This window comes from Pongo abelii, chromosome 3, assembly GCF_028885655.2.
Source record: "Pongo abelii isolate AG06213 chromosome 3, NHGRI_mPonAbe1-v2.0_pri, whole genome shotgun sequence".
In the NCBI taxonomy this organism is placed as follows: Eukaryota; Metazoa; Chordata; class Mammalia; order Primates; family Hominidae; genus Pongo; species Pongo abelii.
In genome coordinates, this window is record NC_071988.2 from 208,832 (window position 1) to 233,236 (window position 24,405).

A 24,405-nucleotide genomic window follows, 5' to 3' on the forward strand; every position below is an offset into this window, starting at 1 on the left:
AGATGGGACTATCCCAGCTTAGACATAGGCAAAATAAATCAACCTAAATTTCCTTGTCTTCACCCAGCTCATTGTAAAGTCATTAACATGATATTAGCATTGTGGATTTAGCTTCTCCCCTGTAAGTTTCCCTTAGGCACTCACGGGTAATAACCAAAATGGAGTCACTGTGGCCAACCCCAGGCATGCGCAGATGCAACACCCTTGGTGGGGAACTTGACCCGTCCCATTTGGGTAGAACCCACAGAAGACTTCCTCGTTCTTGCCACATAAGACCCAGAACTCAGCCCCATTTCTGGCAACCTGCTTTCAGGTCCCCTCTTGCTGCTGAGAGCTTTCCTTTTGCTTAATAAATCCTACTCTGCTTTCTCACTCTCTGGTGTCCATTTGCCTCATTTTTCCAGGTCATGGGACGAGAGCCTGAACCTGGGTGAACTGAGAAGACCACCACACCGGCACCAAACAGCAACTAGGAGACCGTGATCTTCACGTGGACACTCCAAGCTTGCAGCCTCTGCTCTCTCTAGGGGCACTGTCCCACCCACCCTTGAGCCTGAGAAGAAAAGTTGGTAGAGAGGTTGTTCCCTCACTTCCAGCAGAAAAGGGGTGTCCAGGCCCTCAATTCCCTGAGGTTAGAGCCCTCATGGCTGCACTCAATGTTGCAGCCACCTTCCGTATGTAGCTACTGGGTACCTGGAATGTGGCTGGTTTGAAGTAATATGTGCTGCAAACAAAAAATGCACAGTGAGTTTAGAAGAATTAGACCAGAAATGTACTTTATTTCTAATTACATATTGATCATGTATTAAAACAATAATATTTTGGATACAATAGGTTACAATTATCATAAACAATTTCACTTGTTTATTTTTATTAGTTTGGATGTGGCTAATAAAAAATTGTAAATTCACAAAGAGCTAACATTTTATTTTTTAGAGACTTGCATCTCCCTTCAAATCTCAGGTGTCCTACTCAAAAGACCAGAGGCCAGAAAGGTTATAAAATCTAAAATTTTAAAATAGTTGTGATTATATTGTTTCCATTTGTGAACAAGTGTGTCTGTGTGTGCGTGCGCGTGCGTGCACAATTTATAAACGGACGTAACCTCACACAACAGACGGTTAAAAATGAACCCCCAACAGAGCCAGGCCTAGCACAGAAAGAAAGACCTGCCTGAAAGAACCTGGAGACACGAGTCTGTCAGTCTTGCTTCATTAAGTGTATGGTCGAATTTCTGTCGCTCGAATTCTGTCACTCAAAGCTTGAGGGCGTAGAGCTAGTAGTTGTATCCAATGAGGGCGCTGGACTGAGAACTGCCCAATCAGGCAAAGGAGGGGGCGGCATCCGGGAATCTGGCGCCGCTTTTGCGTCAGGCTTCTGCCTGAGCTCGGTTACGGCGTCTCCGCCATGCTTGCACCCCTCAGGGAGGCCTCAGTGATTCGGCCACAGCCTCAATCTCAGTCGCTCTGTGACCTGCGGGTATTGGATGATTCGTAGCTAGGACTCTATGACATCCCTGAAGCTGGCAAATGGTGAGTGTGCCGGGCAGGGCGTCTGGAGGCGACGTGGGGGGAGGCCTTATCGGAACCAGCGGGAAATGGCGGCAGCGGGACCAAGTGTGCAAACGGAGTCCCCGCTGCTGCCGCTCAGCCCTCGGTCCTCAGTCCCCTCCGTTAAGGGACCCGTGCTCCTGTCGGGGTCCCCGCAAGGCGGCTCTGGCCCAGCCTGCAGCCCTCCTTATGCAGTTCTGCGCCCGCAGCCCCGCACCTTCCCCGGGCTGTGGGGTGAGGAGGCGCTCATCTGGAAGACGCCTGCGCCGCGTGCGAGGTGCCAGCGGGGGAGGAGCTGTGGTCCGCGGGGGTCCTGTCCCTACCTGACCCTGTTCGGAATGATATCGAGGCCCCATCGAAACAGAGTTCATGTGAGCAAATGGGGACTCATTAATGGGACAGCGCCGGCCGTGGCTCGTGGTTTGGGGTCTGCCGGCGGGTCTTGAAGGAAAGGCTTTTGTGAGGTGTGTGAGGAAGCGAAGCAAATCACCCGCCCGCTCCAACTTGCCCACCAGTCCCCTTGCCCTGTGCGCCTCCTCCCCGTGGCTGTTCCTGAGTGGCATCTTTTAGAATACGCTGGTGTGGGCGCGCACAGCGCTTCGCTGAGTTCTGTGAGTAGTTCTGCCGCAGTGTTGAACTTGAGGAGGGTGTGGGCCCCTGGTTTGTAGACAGGTGTTCAGAAATGAAGACGGGTGTCCAGAGGCAGGGACTGGCGTCTGCAGGGGGGCAGCTGCGGGAAGAGCGCTGAGCTTGTGGGGTCTGCGCTGACTCTGGGTGGTGTCGTTAGTGAGTTGCTGGACACCGCGTTGGGGTTGGAGCATTGACTGGTGTTGAGGAAACTCTGCAAGTTTTTTTGTCAGAAGAAAGACATGGCTGAGCCTGGGCTTGGGGGAGTCGCTGGTGTCCGCGGGAGACCTGGCCGGGTTCTGCACAGGCACTGTCCTGCTGCGCACTGTCCTTTTTCTCCAGGTCTCCCCCCGGGGAGAGAGGGGACTGAGAACTTGGAGGAAAGGAGTTCTGAGAAACATTCCTTCCCCGCACCCTGCTGCCGGCTGCCACCCTATGCTAACCCACTCCTGAGCACGCCCACTGGGCATTCAAATGGCTACACGCGTCCAAGGACAGGGTTCTACCCTCAGGAATTGTGGCCATGGCAGCTTTCCTCCTAAGAATACACAGTGCCCAGAAGACTCCAGGCGCATCTCAATCCCAGATCTGTAGCAGGAATCTGTTTTCTTCACCTACCCAGGCTTCTGGACCACCTGATCCTAATCTCCTCTGCCTTTATGGACTCAGGAATCAGTCAGAGTTTAGCCTTGCCTGGGCCTGAACTTGTAGCACAAACCAGTCCTTTCCTCAATCCTGCCTTGCCTCCACCCAAGGCTCTTGATAGCACCTTTCTTCTGCTCTTTTCTTCCCCACAAATCCTCTTTCCTGTGCACACAGTTTGCCCAAGTGCATCCCTCATGTGCTACAAGAATTCAGATGTTAGTGAGTTCAAGAACATGCCTTTAGACCTGGCTGTTGTAGGAACAAATACAAATCAGAAGAGGCTTAATGCTTTCTCTTTAGAATGAGGGAGGAATTTTTGCTCTTCTCCCTTTTTTTAAAGCATTTAGTTTGAAAACTTTTATATTTAAACATTTTCTTGAAGAGGCTTAATGCTTTCTCTTTAGAATGAGGGAAGAATTTTTGCTCTTCTCCGTTTTCTAAAAGCATTTAGTTTGAAAACTTTTATATTTAAACATTTTCTCTGCTTCTTTGAAAAATATGTAAATCATTTTTGTCAGTTAACTGGGTCATTTGTCTTTTTTGACTCAAAACTGTCTTTAGGACCTGGGAACTATTGCTATGAAATGTGAATAGCAAGAATATACACCCTATGCCACAGTTTCTGTAGGCGAGTAGGAGGCTGCCTTTAGCAGGTACCTGGCTCCACATTTCAAAACTACATCCTATCATGAAGATATGGGAAGTGTTTGTTCTTTTTGTTTGTTTGTTTTTAATGTTACCAATTAGAAAACCCAGATGACCTCCCAAATTACTAGTTGACGTTATTATAAACTGTGTATGACAAATGGTGCTGTCATGTCTTGTACTTGAGTACTAATGGTGATGTTCTTTCTGTATTTGCAATCTATTAGTAGTTTGCCTGTGATGTACATCATATTTTGGTTTAATTAAATAACAAATCATTATCTTGCTCTTCTATTATTGTGGAGAGTATTTTAGGATTGGAGATGATTTTGCTTTTAGTTATATTTTCCAAACACTGTCCAGAATTACCAGATGGTATACACAAAGTGCCCACCAGGCTTCCCTTTAGAGAAAACCTTCCTTCTAAGGATTCCAGCCACAATCCACAATTTTGTGGCAAAGTGCTCCACAAATCTGCAAACAAAAAGGTCTCTCTATTTGGGATCTACAGTCACTTCTAGAGCATTTAGACTAGATTTCTACAAAAATAACTTTTCAGGACAGCCATCAGTTATTCTACTTCCGTCCGTGCTCCTGGCATTTTCAGATCTGACACTGGTTCAGACATCATGGGGCCCATACACCCAACCAGGATCACACATGTGCACTGATTAAACCTGATAACTTCAATTCTGTCCCTTCTCCCCTTGCCCAAATGCCCACAAATGTCCATAGCTCACCAGCCCTCCAGGACCTAAATGTGCAGTTCCAAATTCTGAATTTATGTCCTGGGATTTGAGAGAAAAATGGCACTTTTATCTGAGAAATACAAGTTCTTTTAATTATCAGACCCAGAGACTTGTTAAAATGCGATCACAGTCCTACTATTCCCCTCTTTGAACTATTTGTTTTTTGAAATTCCTTGCTATTGCTATCAGTGGCTATAAAGTAACCTAATAATACCACAGTGGACACTATAACCCACACTCTATATGGCTTAATATATAGCCAGCCACTAACCAATTTTAATTCTATAAATCAATAGGAATGTCTAACAACTTTGTATCAGTCCCCTCTCTGCCTTCTTTTTTGCCTTTAAAAATACACTTGTAACTGCTTCTAATTGGAGTGTATGTTCAGGGCAGCTTTATACTCCAAGGTTGCAATCTTCAAGCTTTGGCCCAAATAAACTCTCTACTTATGTTTACCCCAGCTTTTTCCTTTTAGGTCGAAATATTCTTCAGAATGTCTTGAAGGAGCCTCCATGAGAGGCTCTCTCTGGTTTTACTGTGTTTGCTGTAATCCCCAAGAATGCAGAGGCACATTTATCCCACCTAGAATCTGCACATAAAAGCTGGCTTCTGCCTAGGAGTCACAAGACAGGGCCAGATTTTGGGTTGAAGACATACAGAAAACTCACAGAAGGCATTTTCTGCATCATGAGAGGTCAACATAGTCTTCTTAAACCCCACTTTCAGAGTGGAGTCTGAGTTTTCCAGGTCTTGTCACCTGTGTGAGAGGCTTCTGGTGTGAACAGAATCCTGTGGCAGAATCTGTAAGTGTAGACAAGCACCTTAGCAGTGGGAGGTCAGGGCCACAAAATATCCAGAGCCATAATCACAAGTATGCCATTCTGTATACTGTGGTACTGGAGTACTTTCATCTTTCCTCTTGTCTCAGAGTTAGCTGATCAGGGACAGTGCACATCACATCTGGATCCAGGATCTGCAGCTCTACCAGGGCTGTTCTCTTTTCTGTTTGCACTCCACAAAGTCAGTCTCAGTCTCTCTTGCCTGGATCACTATGGGGGCTTCAGCCCAGGGTCACTGAGGACACTCTCACCAGCATCAGTGAGTGTTTGAGACATTTGAGGATGTCCAGTGCAGACTGGGGTCAGTCTGACAAGAAAGTCTAATTCTGGTTCCATTTCAGAGAAAGAGAAATGATTTATCAAGGGTTTGTTCATCCCCTCACAGAAAGAATCTCATTGGTTCATAACCAGATAAGAGTTGTTCCAGTTTTCTGGTTCTGGAGACTCAAACTGATCAATAAGCTAATTGCTTCTATTTCATATGGTCATTAGAAAAAGAGACGAAGCAGTCATGGTCCCTCCCATCAAGGAACTTGCAGTCCAGAGCACATGAATAAATGGTTGAATTCAGCATCATGTGTTCAGTACAAAGATGGAAACTGCATGGGAAGCTTAAGCTTCATTTGGGTTACTTCCCTTTTATTATTTTATGAGTTTTGATGCCTCCACCTGAAGGGCTATTCTGGACAGAATAGAAGTTGTTATTATTTGCATTGTTTTTAGCTTGCTAAGAATAAGTATTTAGCTTCTAATATAATTGGTCTAGAAAAACATAAGGGTTTTGGTTAAATTCCTTCTTAATGTATCTTGTAATATAGACAGGGAAGTGTCTAAAATAGATTAAAATTACACAAACTCTGGGAATAAAATCTCTCTTGGTCAGGCTTAGAAAAAACAAAACTGAAAATACTTAGTGGCCTAGAGAGCAGAAGCCTAGGGCCTACCTTCTATCCCAACCCTGCCCAGATCCACCCTCTGCTGAATCTTGTCCAGGTCTAATCCACACTGAAATCTCTCACAGAACTGCTTAGAGGAGATCAGAGTTTGGGGTGGCTACTCCTACTGCCTCTCCAGAGCTGGTGCTTCCAATTTCCTGAAACACAAAAGCAGATAAATGGGGAAAAGCTATATACTTTTGTGCCTTAAGTTCTTTTTTATAAAATTAAAACCAGTGTTTTCTAGAGATACCCAGCAATCTGTTCTCCATCCCTACAGTTTTAGTGTTTTGTTTTGTTTTTTTTGCAATTCTTGAAGTAAATACAAATACAAAAATAAATTCCTCTGAATTGCACTTAACACTTCCATTCTGTTTCTCTCCCATCTATTTATATTGAACTATTCTATACATTTTTAAAAAAAAAAATCAATGATAGGAAAACGGAAGAAAAAATAGAAATGCTGGGTCCTGTATTTAAATCCTAGGAATTGCAGGAGACTTAGTACCCACCTCCCAGGATGTTATGAGAATTAACACACATAATGTGAGCTTCCCAGCGGAGTGCTCTGTGACATACTCCTGCACACATAGTACATGCTCCATAAAGATGACATTAATGCATGTGCACATGTTTTTCAAATGCAGACTTACTCAGACATTTCCACCATCTCCAGCCTCTGTAACCTTTGAAGGGCCTGCAGAGAATGCGGTTACAGAATGACGATTGGTGGTCTTCAGATGAAAAGTATTTGTGTTGGGATAAGGGACCTTGTGTGCTGTGCCTGCTTTCTCTAGCTGAGTGGTACTATAATGGATCTAGGGGGAGGAATATCAGCATTAACAGGAGACTTGCTATAAGAAGCTATATAAATCATGGACCCTTTTCAAACCTGCAGAATTTTGTCACTTACAGTGAGGCCTAGAAAAGCAAATACTTTATATGCACATTGAAGCTTGAAAGCCAGTGCTTAGCTAAGTGACTCTCAGCTGAGTCTTCTAATAGTATCACATGGACTGTTTGAAGAGAAACAGTCACTTGTTCCCTCCCCACAGATCCTGTCTATTGTTCTGGGTGGAAACATCCCTGTTTTTTAAATTAAAACATGATTCTACAGTGAGGGCAGGGTCAAGCATGAGGGCTTCCAGATACTTTAATGAGTGGTGAGTTTACCCTTTGTTCCAGGAAGTCACAGGGCCTACTTTGCTTGGTTTTGGTAGCAGCAGGTCAGTGCAGCCCATATTTCCATTGCAGCAACAGTAATTGCTCACATGCCATCATTTTTCCTAAGAGTTATAGAATACTTTAGAGAACATGACTGTGTTGAAAGTTATTTTATCAGATAATTACAGTCAGAACTAGCTCCCTTAACTCATTTCTCCTGTAGTCAATTTAAGAACTCTGTCACTGGCCGGGTGTGGTGGCTCATGCCTGTAATCCCAGCACTTTGGGAGGCTGAGGCGGGTGGATCACGAGGTCAGGAGATCGAGACCATCCTGGCTAACATGGTGAAACCCCGTGTCTACTAAAAACACACAAAAAAAAACATTAGCCAGGCATGGTTGCAGGCGACTGTAGTCCCAGCTACTCAGGAGGTGGAGGCAGGAGAATGGCATTAACCTGAGAGGCAGAGCTTGCAGTGAGCTGAGATGGCACCACTGCACTCCAGCCTAGGTGACAGAGCAAGACTCCGTCTCAAAAAAAAAAAACTCTGTCACTTGATAAATATGTGTCTTCAGGAACTCTTAACATTCAGGGGTGTGGCCATAGAATTCTCCCCAGAAGAGTGGAAATGTCTGGATCCTGCCCAGCAGAGAATGTATTTAGAGATGTGATGTTGGAGAACTACAGAAACCTGGTCTCCCTGGGTGAGGATAACTTTCATGTGTAATTCCTAATATTCCCTCAGAGTTTTATTTTTTTCCTTTGTAGAATGTTTCTTGGGAGCTTCTGCTTTGCGTGAATTAATTTCACCTTGTTTCTTCATGAAAAAATTGGGAGTTTGCTGGTGTAAAAAAAATCTTTAAGATGTTTCATCTTTACCTAAACCTTCTCTTTTATTGAGGGAATTTTTGTCCTTCACTCTAGATTAGTGGTAATTTTATAAATTCGGTGTTGTAAAATATTGTTTTCCACATCTTAAAATCCAATTTGTACCAATTTTTTTTGATTCAGTAGTACTGGGTAGTGGAACTTAGAACCCACAGATTTAAAACACTTAAATATTCTAAAGAGCCTATCAGGAAACAATTTTTGGATTAATTTTCTAGAATCTTCTGTAATTTCTCTTTTCTTAGCATAGTACTAGGTTGGTAATTGTAGAATCTTCAGCAATAGTCACGTTACTTTTTTTTTTTTTTTTTTAATAAAACAGGTGTTGCTCTCTTATTTGGAGCAAAGAAAAGAGCCCTTTAATGGGAAGACACATGAGACAGTAGCCAAAGCCCCAGGTAGGTGAGAGTGAATGAAGGAGAGGACACAGGCAAGGGGACCAAAGGCGAAGAAGGAAGTCAGGCCTTAAAATGTAGTTTGGAAAGCTCTTCTTCAATGCAAATAATTTCTGAAAAGGCTGCGTTTTTTCTCATGTTCACAAATAGGAGCATCTTCAGCCCCATGCTGTTAAATCTTCTAAGAATTCTCTTTTTTCTTTTTTTTTGAGATGGAGTCTTGCTCTGTCACCCAGACTGGAGTACAGTGGTGTGATCTCGGCTCACTGCAGCCTGTTCCTCCCAGGTTCCAGCAATTCTCCTGCCTCAGCCTCCTGGGTGACTGGGATTACAGACATCTGCCAATATACCTAGCTAATTTTTGTATTTTTAGTAGAGACAGGGTTTTGCCATGCTGGCCAGGCTGGTCTCAAGCTCCTGACTTTAGGTAATCCACCTGCCTCGGCCTCCCAAAATGCAGGGGTTACAGGCATGAGCCATACACCCAGCCCTCTTTTTTCTTTAGAGATCTCCCTTCAAGTTTACAGGGAGAGCCAATGTCCACTTTATCACTTATAAGGGGCTGCATGATCTGACTGCTGTTCCATTGCTTTTGGAGACATAGGAATAATTGTGTTATTGAGGAGCTCTATGTTAAAGTATTTTTTTCAAATATTGATTTTGTATCATGCCTAAATATGTAAGGCAAGTAGTGGACATATTGGAATTGTGTTCAGAAATCCCAGGAACACTAGGGACAGATGTTGCACCTTTTCTGCTTAGTGATTTTTAATCCTATTGCAAATTTAATTCTACAAAAATTCTTTCTTAGCAATTTTATAAGAATGATAAGCATTTTCCTAAATATGAAAAATGTATTGTTGATTGTACTTCAAAATGTTATTGTTTTAGTATAAACTGAGATTTGTAATTTAAACTCTATATGTGTAAATTTTCAAATTATAATATAGTTTAAAGCATGGTTTTCCAACCTTTTGGCTTCCCTGGGCCACATTGGAAGCAGAATTATCTTGGGCCACACATAAAATACACTAACACTAATGATACCTGATGAGCTTTAAAAAAAAGTTCATAAATAATTTTTATGATATCTACTGCAACAGATAAGTGAAATGTTCTTACATTCATAGGATTGGACACCACTTGATTAAAGTATCTACTCACCTTCAAGATTTCTTAAATGCACTGTCATTAACTAGCTTAGAACACTGCTAAGTGTATATTATTATTTCTTAATAACTATTATCTTATACTTTTAGTAAGAAGCCTACTGGGGGCCAGGTGCAGTGGCTCATGCCTGTAATCCCAGCACTTTGGGAGGCTGAAGTGGGCGGATCACCTGAGGTCAGGAGTTCAAGACCAGCCTGGCCAACATGGCGAAACCCCATCTCTACTAAAATTAGAAAAATTAGCCGGGCATGGTGGCAGGCACCTGTAATCCCAGCTACTCGGGAGGGTGAGGTGGGAGAATCGCTGAACCCAGGGGGCTGAGGTTGCAGTGAGCCGAGATGGCGCCATTGTACTCCAGCCTGGGCAACAGAGTGAGACTCCGTCTCAAAAAAAAAAAAAAAAAAAAGCCTACTGGGATTCTGTCATTGAGATCTATTGATATCTCTATAAAAATGTGGGTCTCACATACACCCACCCATATAAGTTATATATGTGTGTTGTAAATTCTCACTTAACATTGTTGATAGTTTCATGGAAACTGTAAGTGAAGGAACATGTTGTTTAAGAAAACTAATTTTGGCTTAGCACGGTGGCTCACACCTGTAATCCCAGAACTTTGGGAGACTGAGGTGGGCGGATCATGAGGTTAGGAGTTTGAGACCAGCATGGCCAACATGGTGAAACTCCATCTGTACTAAAAATACAAAAAATTAGCTGGGTGTGGTGGCATGCACCTGTAATCCCAGCTACTTAGGATGCTGAGGCAGGAGAATCGCTTGAACCCAGAGGCAGAATTACTATAGTTGAATTGATAGAAACAAGGGTTATATTTGAATGTCATATAGCAACATTGTTTTATTTAAAGATGCAGTTTTCAAGAACCTATTTTGAATATTAAGTGAGTACTTACTGTACATCTGTGTTTGTGTGACATGGATTTTTCTGATAAATAAAAATTGTATAACTATATATTTAATGTATACAATGTAATATTTGATATGCATATACATTGTGAAACAAAATACAGTCAAGTTGATGAGCACATCTAGTACCTCAATTTTTTTTGTAGTAAGAACACTTAAGATCTACTCTAGTAGCAAATTGTAAGCATACATTACAGTATTACTAACTATAAACACGATGCTATTTGGCTAATCTAATGCTAATTTACATTAGATTTCTCAGACTTACTCAACTTATAACTAAAAATTTGTACTCTTTGAACATCTCATATTTCTACCCTCGGGCACTAACAACCACCATTTTACACTCTGCTTCTATGAGTGTACTTTTTTAGATTTCTCATCTAACTTAAAACAAGGAGTTTTTTTGTCTTTCTGTGTTTGGCTTATTTCATTTAGCATAATGTCCTCCAGGTCTATCCATGTTGTAAATAGCTAGATTTCCTTCTTTTCCAGCGGAATAGTATTCTACTGTCTATATATAGACACACACATACCATATTTTGGCTATTGTAAACAATACTACAGTGAACATAGGGCTGAAGATCTTTCTTCAAGGTACAAATTTTATTTCCTTTGGTAGGATGCCCAGAAGTGGTATTGCTGGGTTGTATGATATTTCCATTTTTATTTTTTACTGTTTTTTTATGACTTTATTTATTTACATCTCACCAACAGCATACAGATTTCCCTTGTATGTATGGTTTGTCTATTTTTGAATGGGTTATTATTATTGTTTTGTTTTGAATTGCAGAAGTGTCTCATACATTTTGGATATGAACTTCTCATTAGATATATGGCTTGCAAATAATTTCCTATGTTGTAGGGTTAAAAATTTTTTTTCTTTGCTGTGTGGAAGCTGTTCAATTTGATGCAGTCCCATTTGTTTGTATTTTTTGTTGCTGTGCTTTTGATGTCATATCAAAAAAGTTATTGCCAAGACCAATATTAACAAGGTTTTTTTTTTTATATGTTTTCTTCAGGAGTTTTAAGGTTTTATGTCTTACATTTAAGTGTTTCATTTTGAGTTAATTTGGGGGTATGGTATAAGAAAATATTCTACTTTTATTCTTTCACTTGTGGATACCCAGTTTTTCTGGCACCATGTATCAACAAGACTATTTTCTGCATTGTATATTCTTGGTGGCCTTTTCAAAGATTAGTTGACCATGTATTCTGGTTTTGTTTCTGGGCTCCCTATTCTGTTCCATTGGCTTTTGTATCTGTTTTTATACACATACCATACTCTTGATTACTATAACCTTTAAATAAAATTTGAAATTAAAGAGTATGATGCCCCAGCATTGTTCTTTCTCAAGATTGCTCAGGTTATTTAAAGTTCTTTAAGGTTACACTTAAATTTTACAATTGTGTTTTCTATTACTGTGAAAAATGCCACTAAAACTTTGATAGGGATCACATTGAATCTATAGATCATTTTGGATAATATGATACTTTGACAGTGTTAGTTATCCTAATGGAATATATTTCCTTTATTTGTGTCTACTTCAATTTGTCATCAATCTTATTGTATTTAATGTATAATTTTTTTACTTCATTGGTTAAATTTCTTTTAATTAAGTTTCTTATTTTTATACTATTGCAAATGGAAATTGTTTCTTTTTTTGGAAAGTTTGTTGCTACTGTATGGAAATGCAACAAATATTTCTATGTTGGGCCAGGTGCAGTGTCTCATTTCTGTAATCCCTACACTTTCAGAGTCCAAGGCAGGTGGATGACTTGAGGACAGAAGTTTGAGATGAGTCTGGGCAACACAGTGAGACCACGTCTCAAAAAAAAAAAAAAAAACCTGCAAGTATTTGTATGTTGATTATGTATCCTGATACTTTAACGAATGCATTTATTAGTTCAAACAATTTTTCTTGTTTTACTCTAGGGTTTTATATATATATGCATGATCATATTATCTACAAACAGTAACATTTTTACTTCCTTTCCAAGCTGGAGAGATTTGTTGTCCTTTTCCTTGCCGAATTGTTCTGAAAGAAACTTCCAGTAATAAGAAGCTGTGGCCCTGCAGACAGGCCTGCATATCTTGGCCTCAGCTGTAGTCTCTGAAGCAGCCCTGTGTCTGTACATTTGAAGGATCTAACAATGATTACAGTTTCTATAAACTATTTTTGACAGGTAAAGATCTCCCATTTGTTTGGTCCACAGGCTGATGAGATTTCCTCTGGGGTTGCAGAGAAGGACTGTAGCTGGGTCACAAGGGTGCTGCTGGGTCTGCTGTGGGGTCTGCCTTTGATGGTTGTGTTACCAGAAATTTGGACAGTCATGGATTCTTTCTGGGCCATGGAAACATTAAATATCCTTGAGGACATTATATGGCAGGCAGTAAGGTAGGGTTGAAGTTTGTCTGCATATGATGGGCCAAATACCAGGTGTATGAATGGGTTTGGCTTCTACTGACTACCTGGGAACAGTTTTCAGAAGTCTCTATGTGGGTCCCTGAGTGTGTACAACTAGCCACAGACAGTGACTGTGAGAGCTAGAACTGAGTCACAGGGCTGGTTCAGGGAGCACAGCTGAGGCCAAGATACACGAGCCTGCCTCCAGGGTTATGGCTGGGTGTGTCTCCCTGCAGGTCTCTTAATGGGAAGGACCACTTGTGGACTGTAGCTGAGAGGAGTTTGAGAAAGATTGCGGAACCGCTTCATAATCTTCAGTAACACCAGGCTCGGTGTGCCATTTCCTTGTCTGTAGCCATGTCTATGTGCCCTTGAGTTAGCCACCTGGGTGAGGGCCTGCTTTTTCTAAATAACCCTCCTTGATCTCTGGCTCCACTGAGGTTTCACAACCCTAACCATAGGCAAGCATGTTTTTACTTCTATTTCCTAGTTTACTACTCAAAATATTGTATAAAAGTGGAATCATACACTGTCACTTTGTCAGTGTCTTATTTCACTTTAAATAATGGCTTTAAGATTTATCCTTCTTGTAGCATCTCACAAGATATTTTCATCGAGGGCTAAAGAATATTTCATTGTGTGTATGAACCGCATCTTTTTAAATCATTCATCCATTGAAGGATGTTTGAGTTTTTTCAGTTTTTGGCTTTTGTCAATGATGTGGTTTGGATCTGCGTTTTCGTTCAAATCTCATGTCGGATTCCCGTCCCGAGTGTTGGAGCTGGGCCTGGTGGGAGGTGGTTGGGTCAAGGGTTGGCTTCTCATGAATGGTTTAGCACCAGCCCCTTTGATACTGTCTTTGCTGTAGTGAGTGACTTCTCCTGAGGTCTCATTTTTCAAAAGTATGTGGCACCTCTTCTCTCAATCTCTCTTACTCCTGCTCCCACCATGTAAGATGACTCACTGTCCCTTTGCTTTCTGCTATGATTGGAAGCTTTTTGAGGTCTCCCAAGAAGCAGAAGCTGCTGCACTTTCTGTACAGGCTGCAGAACTATGACCCAATAAAACCTCCTTTTTAAAATAAATTACCCAGGCTCAGGTATTTCTTTATAGCAATGCAGGAATAAACTAATACAGTGAATATTGCTGCAGTAAATATGGATATGCAAATATTTCTTTCAGGTATACCTTGCATATTTTGAATAGATGCTCAGAAGTGGGGCCGGGCACCATGGCTCACACCTGTAATCCCAGCACTTTGGGAGGCCAAGGCGGGTGGATCACTTGATGTCAGGAGTTCAAGACCAGCCTGGCCAACATGGTGAAACCCTGTCTCTACTAAAAATACAAAAATTAGCCAGGTGTGGTGCTGTGCACCTGTAATCCCAGGTACTTGGGAGGCTGAGCCACAAGAATCACTTGAACCCAGGAGGCGGAGGTTGCAGTGAGCTGAGGTCACGCCACTGCACTCCAGCCTGGGCAACAGAGCAAGTCTCTGTCTCAAAAAAAAAAAAAAAAAAAAGGAGTGGGATTACTGGGTCATATAATAATTTCATTTTTAATTTCTGGAGGAACCTTTATACATTTTTCAGATGGTTGTATCACATTTATTTCCACCAGCAGTACACAAGGGTTTTAGTTCCTCCATGACAAATGACAACATTTGTCATTGTTTCTTTGCTTGATATTGGCCATCCTAAATAATGTACAATAATACCTCATTGTGGTTTTGCTTTACATTTTGCTACAGATTGGAAATATTTTTCAATAATTGTTTGCTGTGTGCATTTCATCTTAGAAGAACCATTTTTATCTTGTTCATTTGTTAATCATGTTACTTACTATTTGTTGATTTTCTTGAAGTTGTTTATTCTGGATGTTAGCTTCTGTCAAATATATGCTTTTTAATTTGTTTTCTTCTTAGGTGGGACTCTTACAAAATGTTTATTTTAATATGCACAGATAAATTTAATGTCCCATTTTTCTGAGTTTTTTAATTTGTTGCTCAGATATTTGATGTTGTATGCAAAGAAAGATTGCTGAGACCAAGGTCATAATCTTACTGTATTTTCTTCTAGAGATTGTATAGGTATAATTCTGACATTTAAATATTTAACTCATTCAAGACAGTTTTTGTATATGGTTCAGAGGAAGGACCCAATCTCAGTTTTTCCCATGTAGTTACAGAGTTTTCCAACACCATTTATTGAAGAGACTGTCTTTTTCTTGTTGTGCAGTCATAGCAACCTTGTTGAAGATCATTTGAGCATATATACAAACATGGTTTGGCTTTAAGTTCTGGGTTCTGTTCCATCACTATTTGTCTTCTTTCAAGTACCACACTATTTTTATTTATGTAGCTTTGTAATCTGTTCTAAACAAAGGAAGCGTTGTGCCTCTTTGTTCTTGTTTTCCAAGAATGTTCGGGCTAACAGTTGTCCTTTGGTATTCCATGTAAATGTAAGAATTTTTAAAAATATTTCTTTAAAAAGTATCATTTGGATTTTCATCAGGATTACATTGAATTTGAATATCACTGTGGGTAGTATTGTCATTTAAAAATATTAAATCTTCTGACAAAGAAGAGTATGTTCAAGAGTCTGTTAAGTTTCACATATTTTTGGATTTGGCAATTTTGCTTCTGCTTTTGATTTCTAGTTTGATTCCATGTGGTATGAAAGGATGCATTGTGTAATTCAATCTTTAATGCGTCCTAGGCTTAATACCTTGATGACAAAATAATCTGTACAACAAACCTTCGTGACACAAGTTTACCTATATAACAAACCTGCATATGTACCTAGGTCATAAAGTTTTAAAACATAAGAGTTATTTTGTGTTCTAACAGGTCATCTGTGAAACAACACTCATTTTCTTCTCCACTTAGCCCCGACACAGTTTAGTCTACTTTCTATTTCTAGCAGTTTAACTACTTTAGGTATCTTACATAAGTGGAATTATATAGTATTTATCTTTTTGTGCCTGGCTTCTTGCACATAAATAAAGTCTCAAAAATGCATCCTTAGGCCAGGCATGGTGGCTCATGCCTGTAATCCCAGCACTTTGGGAGGCCTGGGTGAGCAGATCACCTGAGGTCAGGAGTTGGAGACCAGCCTGGCCAATGTGGTGAAACCCCGTCTCTACTTAAAATACAAAAATTAGCTGGGCATGGTGGCGGGCACCTGTAATCCCAGCTACTTGGTAGGCTGAGGCAGGAGAATTGCTTGAACCTGGGAGGCAGAGCTTGCAGTGAGCTGAGATCATGCCACTGCACTCCAGCCTGGGTAACAGAGCGAGACTCTGTCTCAAAAAAAAAAAAAAAAAAAAAGGAAAAAAGAAAACTTTGTTCTTTCCACATATTTGCTTTTGTAGATGATGCTACAATGAATATGGATGATGGATGTGTAAATTACTCTTCATTTGATAATATATGCAAGAGATTATTTACATGTTCTATTTTGTTTCACTGGTATTGTCTTTTTTTGATCCAGTTACAAAGATTTCAATTACCATAACTTTATAATAGGTTTTCAAAATCAGGATGTATGATGCTTCTCATGTTGTTCCTCTTTTTGACAATTTTTGAACACTTCTGGCCTCTTTAGTTCTCATATATCTTTAGGATTGCTTCTTTCAGTAGTGTAAAATATGCATAGCTGCTGTCATCCAAAGTATACCACCTTTTTCTTCAGCACTCTGTCAGGGGAGACAAAACCCATCTTTGACAGCCCCCCAAAAACCAAAAATGTGGGCACATATTCTGTGTTTATCTTTCTCTCCTGAGAAAGCATACAGTTGGAAGTTTCTCATTGTTGACCATGCTGTATTGGCAGGAAGTAAGGCTGTGCCGGCCATAATAAAATTTTAATAAAATTTTTCTTCTCTTCTACATGTTTTTGGCATTTTGCTAAAGTAAAGTAGTACACAGTCTTAACTATATTTTGGAATTCCCACAAAGGCAATGTGATCAATATGATGTTAAGGTCATATACCTATGAAGAAATGAGGACCAATGATTTTTATTTTTAAGCTTTGCAATTTAAATTGATATTTTTATTATTTTAATTTTTAATTTTTGTGAATACACAGTAGCTATATATATATATCTGTGGACTACATGAGATTTTTGATGTAGGCAAGAAATGCATAAAAATCACATCAAGGTAAATAGGTATTCATTATCTCAACTATTTGTCCTTTGTTTTACAATCTGATTTCATTCTTTTAGTTATTTAAAAATGTACAATTAAATTGCTTTTGACTATGATCACTGTGTTGTACTAGCAACTACTAAATCTTCCTCTTTCCAATTTTTTTTAACCCATTAACTGTCCTCACTTCCTCCCAGCCCCCTACTATATTTTCCAGCCTCTGTAACAATCGTTCTTCTAGCTTCATGAAATTAATTTTTAGCTCCAGGAAATGCATCAGAACATGCAAAGTTTGCCTTTATATGCCTGGATTATTTCTCTAAACATAATGATCTCTAGTTCCATACATGTTGTTGCAAATGACAGAATCTTATTCTTTTTTATGATTGAAAAGCACTCCATTGGCTGGACGTGGTGGTTCACACCTTTAATCCCAGCACTCTGGGAGGCCGAGGCAGGCGGATCACCTGAGGTCAGGAGTTCCAGACCAGCCTGGCCAACATGGTGAAACCCTGTGTCTACTAAAAATACAAAAACAAGGCCGGGAGCGGTGGCTCGTGCCTGTAATCACAGCACTTTGGGAGGCTGAGGCGGGCAGATCACAAGGTCAGGAGATCGAGACCATCCTGGCTAACACGGTGAAACCCCATCTCTACTAAAAATACAAAAAATTAGCCGGGCGTAGTGGCGGACACCTGTAGTCCCAGCTACTCATGAGGCTGAGGCAGGAGAATGGCCTGAACCCTGGAGGCAGAGCTTGAAGTGAGCCGAGATCACGCCACTGCATTCCAGCCTGGGCGACAGAGTGAGACTCCGTCTCAGAAAAAAAAAAAAAGCCAGGCGTGGTGGTGGGCACCTGTAGTCCCAGCTACTTGGGAGGCTGAGACGGGAGAATGGTGTGAACCCGGGAGGCGGAAGCAGAGCTTGCAGTTAGCCGAGATCACGCCACTGCACTCCAGCCTGGGCAACAGAGGGAGACTCCATCTCGGGCAACAGAGGGAGACTCCATCTCAAAGAAAAAAAAAAACAAAGTACTCCATTGTGTATATGTACCACATTTGCTTTATCCATTCATCTGTTGATAGACACTTAGGTTGCTTCTAAATCTTGGATAATGTGAACAATGCTGCAATAAAAATGGAGGTACAAATATCTCTTTGATGTCCTGATTTCCTTTCTTTTATGTAGCTACTTAGGAGTGGGATTGCTGGATAATATAGTAGCTCCATTTTTCATTTCTTGAGGAACCTCTAAACTCTTCTCCATAGTGGTTGTACTAATTTACATTCCCACCAAGACAGTGCCAGAGTTCACTTTTCTCCACATCCTCATTGACATTTTTTATTGCCGGACTTGGATAAGAGCTGTTGTAATTGGAGTAAGATGATATCTCATTGTCATTTGGTTTGCATTTATCTGATGATAAATGATGTTGAGCACCTCATCATATGCCTTTTTGTCATTTGTATGCCCTCTTTTGAGAAATGTCTATTCAAATTTTTGCCCATTTATAATCAGATTATTCAATTTTATCCTGTAGAGCTGTTTGTGCACTTTACATATTCTCATTATTTTTTTTCCGATGGGCAGTTTACACATATTTTCTCTCGTTTTATGTGCTCTCTCTTAACTTTGTTAATTGTTTCATTTGCTGTTTAGAAGCTCTTAAACTTGATGTGATTCCATTTCATTTTTGCTTTGGTTGCCTGTGCTTGTGGGGTATTATTCAAGACATCTTTCCCCAGTTTCCTGGGCTTCACCTGTAGAGCTTCACCAATGTTTTCTTGTAGGAGTTTCATAGTTTGAGGTCTCAGATTTGTCTCTAATCCATTTTAATTTTTTTATATGGCAAGAGATGGGGTCTAGTTTCATTCTTCTGAATATGGATCTTTAGTTTTTGTAGCACAATTTATTGAAGACTCCTTTTCCCAGTATATATTCTTGACACCTTTGTCAAAAATAAGTTGGTTGTAGATATATGGATATGTCTCTGCATTCTCTCTACTGTTTCACTGATCAGTTTCATGCTGTTGTAATTACTGTAGCTCTGTAGTATCATTTAAAGTCAAATACTGTGATTCCTTCAGTTTCTTTTTTCTTACAATGGCTTTGGGTATTCTGATTCTTTTGTGGTTCTGTCTACATTGTAGGATTGTTTTTTCTATTTCTGTGAAGAATGTCACTGATGTTTTTCTAGAGATTGTATTAAATCCGTAGATTGCTTTGGGTAGTATGGACATTTTCAAAATGTTGATTCTTCCTATTCATGAACATAACATATTATTCAGTTTTTTGTCTTTAAATTTCTTGCATCAGTGTTTTATAGTACTAATTGTAGAGATTTTTCACCTCTTTGCTTAATTCCTAGGTATTTAATTTTAATTTGTGGCTATTGTAAGTGGGATTATTCTCTTGATTTGTTTTTACATTGTTCACTGTTAGCATACATACACACTTTTTTTTAGACAGAGTCTCACTCTGTCACCCAGGCTGGAGTGCATTGGTGCAATCTCCACTCATTGCAACTTCTGCCTCCTGGGTTCAAGCAATTCTTCTGCCTCAGCCTCCCACATAGCTGGGACTACAGGCATGAGCCACCACACCTGGCTAATTTTTGTAGTTTTTTTTTTAGCAGAGACGGGGTTTCACCATGTTGGCCAGGCTGGTCTCAAACTCCTGACCTCAGGTGATCCGCCTGCCTCAGCCTCCCAAAGTGCTGGGATTACAGGCGTGAGCCACCGCGTCCGGCTGACTTTTAATCTTATATCTTGACCAACCAATTCTACTAGTGTTTTAGTGAATTATGTTTTTCCAAATACTAAGACCACATCATCTGCAAACAAAGATAATTTGACTTCTTCCTTTCCAATTTGGATGCCTTTTTTTTTTCTCTTTCTTATTGCTCTAGCTAACAATTCTAGTACTATGTTGAATAACAGTGGTGAAAGTGTGTATCCTTTGTGCCTCTTCTTTTGTCTTCTTCAGATGCAGACATCTTATGAGAATGTTTTTGGGTTTAGGTTCCCAACTTTACAAGGTAATTTGTCCTCAGCCATCCTGTTGTCTTTTCCTGGTCCTAGGCTTCAGAACTGTCTGGGGAAGATCCCAGATGCCCATGGTAGCCATGTCTCTTGGAGTGGTTAGGGCATAACAGTTACTGCAGCATCTCGTCATAGTGGATGGCCTGAGGTGTGTGGTGGACCCTCTCAGAAGCAGCTGGGTGCCCTGGTGCTCAGAGCACTCTTGTGGTTTACACTTCATTCAAAAAGCCACATCCTTGTGGCATTAAGATTTTCTCTTTTTTTTGAGACAGAATCTTGCTCTGTTGCCCAGGCTGGAGTGCAGTGGGCCAATTTTGGCTCACTGCAACCTCCACCTCCTGGGTTCAAACGATTGCCCTGCCTCAGCCTCCCAAGTAGCTGGGACTACAGGCATGCGCCACCATGCACGGCTAATTTTTTGTATTTTAGTAGAGACGGGGTTTCACCATGTTGGCCAGGATGATCTCGATCTCCTGACCTCATGATCCACCCATCTCGGCCTCCCAAAGTGCTGGGATTACAGGCGTGGGCCACCATGCCTGTCCAAGATTTTCTTTCTCCCAATCCAGTTTCCATTTTTCAGAGATACATTGCTGTTCAGCCAATGGAATTCTGATATTGAGGGGAAAGGCAGAAATCATTTCTATCATCTGGATTTTTTCAGAATTGTGAAGGGAGAAAAAGATAGTATCCCCGAAGACAATGAAAGTCCATTCTAGCAAGATGGTGCATGGACCTGCAAAAATAAATAAATAAATAAATAAATAATAGGCACTCCAGGCACACAGAGGCACACAGTGCAGAGGCTCTTGGTCATTGAGTATTTCAAAGAGAAAGATGAAGTAGGAGGATGTACATCATAAGACATTCAGCCCGATATGACACTTGAGTCAGACATATCATCATTCCAGCCAGTACTGCCACTCCTTGTGTTTGTCATCTTGAAAAAATGTTTACTTATTTCAACTTCCACTTTTAGTAACTGTACAATGCATTTTATTAGTAGTGCTTGAAAAATAGGAATGTGAATTTTAAAAATGTCTAGTGACATATTTTATTTGTTAAAAATTCTTTCATTTTTCCTTTGAGAGTGTGTAATAAGTTTTTGAGATCTGTACATTTTGGGAGTGGTTTCATACAGAACCTCAGGGCTTAGTTATGGGAATATTACTGGATAAACAAAAGTAGGAAACAGTTCTCTTCCTTTATGGCTGTGGAGAAGTGAATACAGTTTTAGAAGAAATTTTGGTAGATAAATTGGTGATTTACAGAGATGTGCCAAAATATCACTTTTTCTGCATGGTAGAGAATTTGTGATAATGAATGTCTGCTCTGTATCTTGTTATCTGGATGTCTGAATTTAATGTTAAATTTTATGGGATAGGACTTGACATTCCTTAATGTTCATGTATGATTACCTATTTGTTATTATGGAAATAATACCTAAAAGACATGTTTATTGTCTGAAATAGATATTTTGGCTTTTCTTGTTGAAGTATAAAATGTAAGTGCCTTACAATCTCTTTTCCTCCTATAAACATAAGCAATGAGTTGGAGGAGTTTTGCTGGATTCTTTAAACGCTGAGTTCTTTTATATAAAACTAAGTGAATAATCTTGACTGGGAATCAGAGACCTAAGCCTGTAGACTGCAGGGTAAGGCCAATCTTGACCCTGCCAAAGGAGGTCATCAATAGCCCAGTAGTTTCTTCCTGGGAACCTTTTTGGCAGGTGTCCCAGCCTGGCTCAAATTAGACATGAAGGGAGCCTTTATACTGAGAAGCTACAGAGTCCTGGAAAGCTGGGTATCCACAGGCAGATGCAGGAGAGTTGGGAAGGGAGGAGGGTTGTGATGTCCTCTGAGAGGGTGTAATTATTATTGTCATCGGGCTGTTTCTAGATATCATCAAATAAAACAAATTCTGATGTAGGTAAGAAGTGACTTTATTTTAAGGAGTATTGCAATGGAAAAAGCACTGAGCATAAGATGTGCAAGCATCTCCAAAATGAGGCAGATAAAGGCTATTTTTCATATGGAGGAGCAAACAAGATTAGAAAGAAGATGGGAGAGGGCAGAATGGAGAACAGCAAAATCAGATTCAAGATTAGAGAATGTTTCACTCTGAAGTCAGCCTGTTCTTGGGAGAGGCGTCAAGAGCGTTGTATGCTGGCTCAGACTGAAAGTGGAGCATAGTCCAGTGGCCTGGGGGAAGGAGAAAAAATTGAGCAGTTTGGTTAGCAAGTATTCTGTTTGAACACTGAAGACAAAAATATTTAATTGTTTATGAGGGAAAAATGAGAATGTAGAATCTGTGAATTTGTGATATGTAAAGAGGGAGCATCATAAAAGTCATAATGAAAAGGGCATTTCTTTGCAGTAAGCTTTTCTTGCAGAACACAAAGGATTTGAGAGATGTTAGTCTAACTACCATGATTCACTGCCCACCTCATGTTTTCCCTGCTTTTCCTTTGTCCTATACATTTTTTCCTTTTGGCTTTTACTGGGTTCTATCTAATATAACCTGGTAAACATAGGTAAAGTGTTTTTGCCAAGTTCTGTGAGTAGTTTTATCAAATCCTTTAACTTGAGGGAGGGAGTTATGGAAGCCCATGATTTATAGACAGTTGCTCTGAAGTATAGATGGGTTCCTGGGGCTTGTGACTGGCACGTGGAGTGGAAGCAGTGTTGTGGGACTAAGCCCTGAGCCAGTGGGGTCTATGCTGACCCTGGTGTTGTCAGAATTGAGTGGTTGGACACCCAGTTGGTGTTGGAGGATTGGTTGGTGTTCAGCAAACTCCATATATTTGGTGTTAGAATAAAGATATCAGGCCAGGTGTGATAGCTCATGCCTGTAATCCTAGCACTTTGGGAGGCCACAGAGGGCAGATTGCTTGAGCTCAGGAGTTCAACGCCAGCCTGGGCCACATGGTGAAATCCCATCTCCACCAAAAATCCAAAAAAATTAGCTGGGCACGGTGACACACACCTGTATTCCCAGCTCCCTGGGGGTGTGCTGAGGCAGGAGGATCGCTTGAACCCTGGGTGCTTGATGCTGCCATGAGCCAAGATCACAGCCATGCACTCCAGCCTTTGTGACAAAGTGAGACCCTTTCTTAAAAAAGTTAAGATATCATAGCAGTCTTGGTTGGAGGGAGACACTGGGTCTGTTGTAGAATGGAGAGGCTTTGTTGTTGTTGTTGTTGTTGTTGTTTGCACACAAGCTGTCACACAGTGAATTCTCCTGTGATTCTAGGTCTCCTCCAGGGTCAAAGGGGACTGAGGACTTAAAAGGAAGGAGTTCTGAGGGCAGACTCATCTCTCCACCCTGCTGCTACAATGTGATTTCTGCACATTCACACACATACATGCTAAGCAATGGTACGGCCATGCTTCTTTCAAGACAAAGCTTCACTCAGGAATTGTGCTGAGAAAACCTGTTTCTAGAGTTTTCCACTAATAGGCCACATAAGTGTCCAGAAGATTCATGGCTTCTTTCTACCTCCCAGATCTTGAATCTGCACCAATAACTTCTTTCCTGCAGTAGCCTAGGCTTCTGGATCTTATCCTGACTATCTTATCTCCCTGCACGCACACATTTATAAGTCAGAGCTGTCCTGCCTGGGCCAGTATCTGTAGCACTAACCAGTTCTTTCACCAACTGTGCACCAACCCTCACCCGTGGGTTCTTGATAGCACCTTTTCTATTCTGCATTTTTTCCCCCACAAACCCTCTTTCCTGTGAAGACAGTATGCCCACGGTTACCCTGCAGGCGCCTAAATTCAGGCCATGCTGGAAATCAGATGTCCATGAGTTCGAAGCAGAGTTTTCAGATGTGGTTATTGTAAATATAAGTGCAAAATAGAAATGAAAGACTTAGTCTTCCAACTGGAAAATAAAGGAAGAGCATTTACTCTCCTCCCTTTTCTAAAAACCTTTGATTTAGAAACTTTTTATATGTAGATTATTTCTCTGCCATTTATCTTTTTTGTTGTCTTTTAAAGTATCTAATTTATTTGTATTGGAGGTCTAATTTTTATTATTTTATTATGCTAACATTGGGATTAGTTATTTTTCAAGTGTTTTGAGGATTAAAGTTTCATTATTTGAGATCTTTTTTCTTAATATAAAAATATATTACTATAAAATTCTTAGAACATTTTTTGTTACATTTCAGTTTTGATACGTCCTGTTTCTATTTTCAGTTTTCTCAAGATACTTTGTGATTTTTCTTTCTTTTTCTTCTTTGACCCAGTGGTTGTTCAGAAGCATGTT

The 24,405-nt window shown here is 40.5% G+C and overlaps 1 protein-coding gene across 1 annotated transcript in view; it reads left to right on the forward strand.

The window, feature by feature from the left end:
- LOC103890344 (zinc finger protein 595) overlaps positions 1 to 24,405 on the forward strand; it is a 250,709-nt gene that overhangs the window by 78,575 nt on the left and 147,729 nt on the right. The window contains 3 exon segments of the mRNA XM_063723254.1: positions 7,733 to 7,807; positions 7,810 to 7,864; positions 8,351 to 8,443. Coding sequence (XP_063579324.1) covers positions 7,733 to 7,807; positions 7,810 to 7,864; positions 8,351 to 8,443 — 223 coding nt within the window.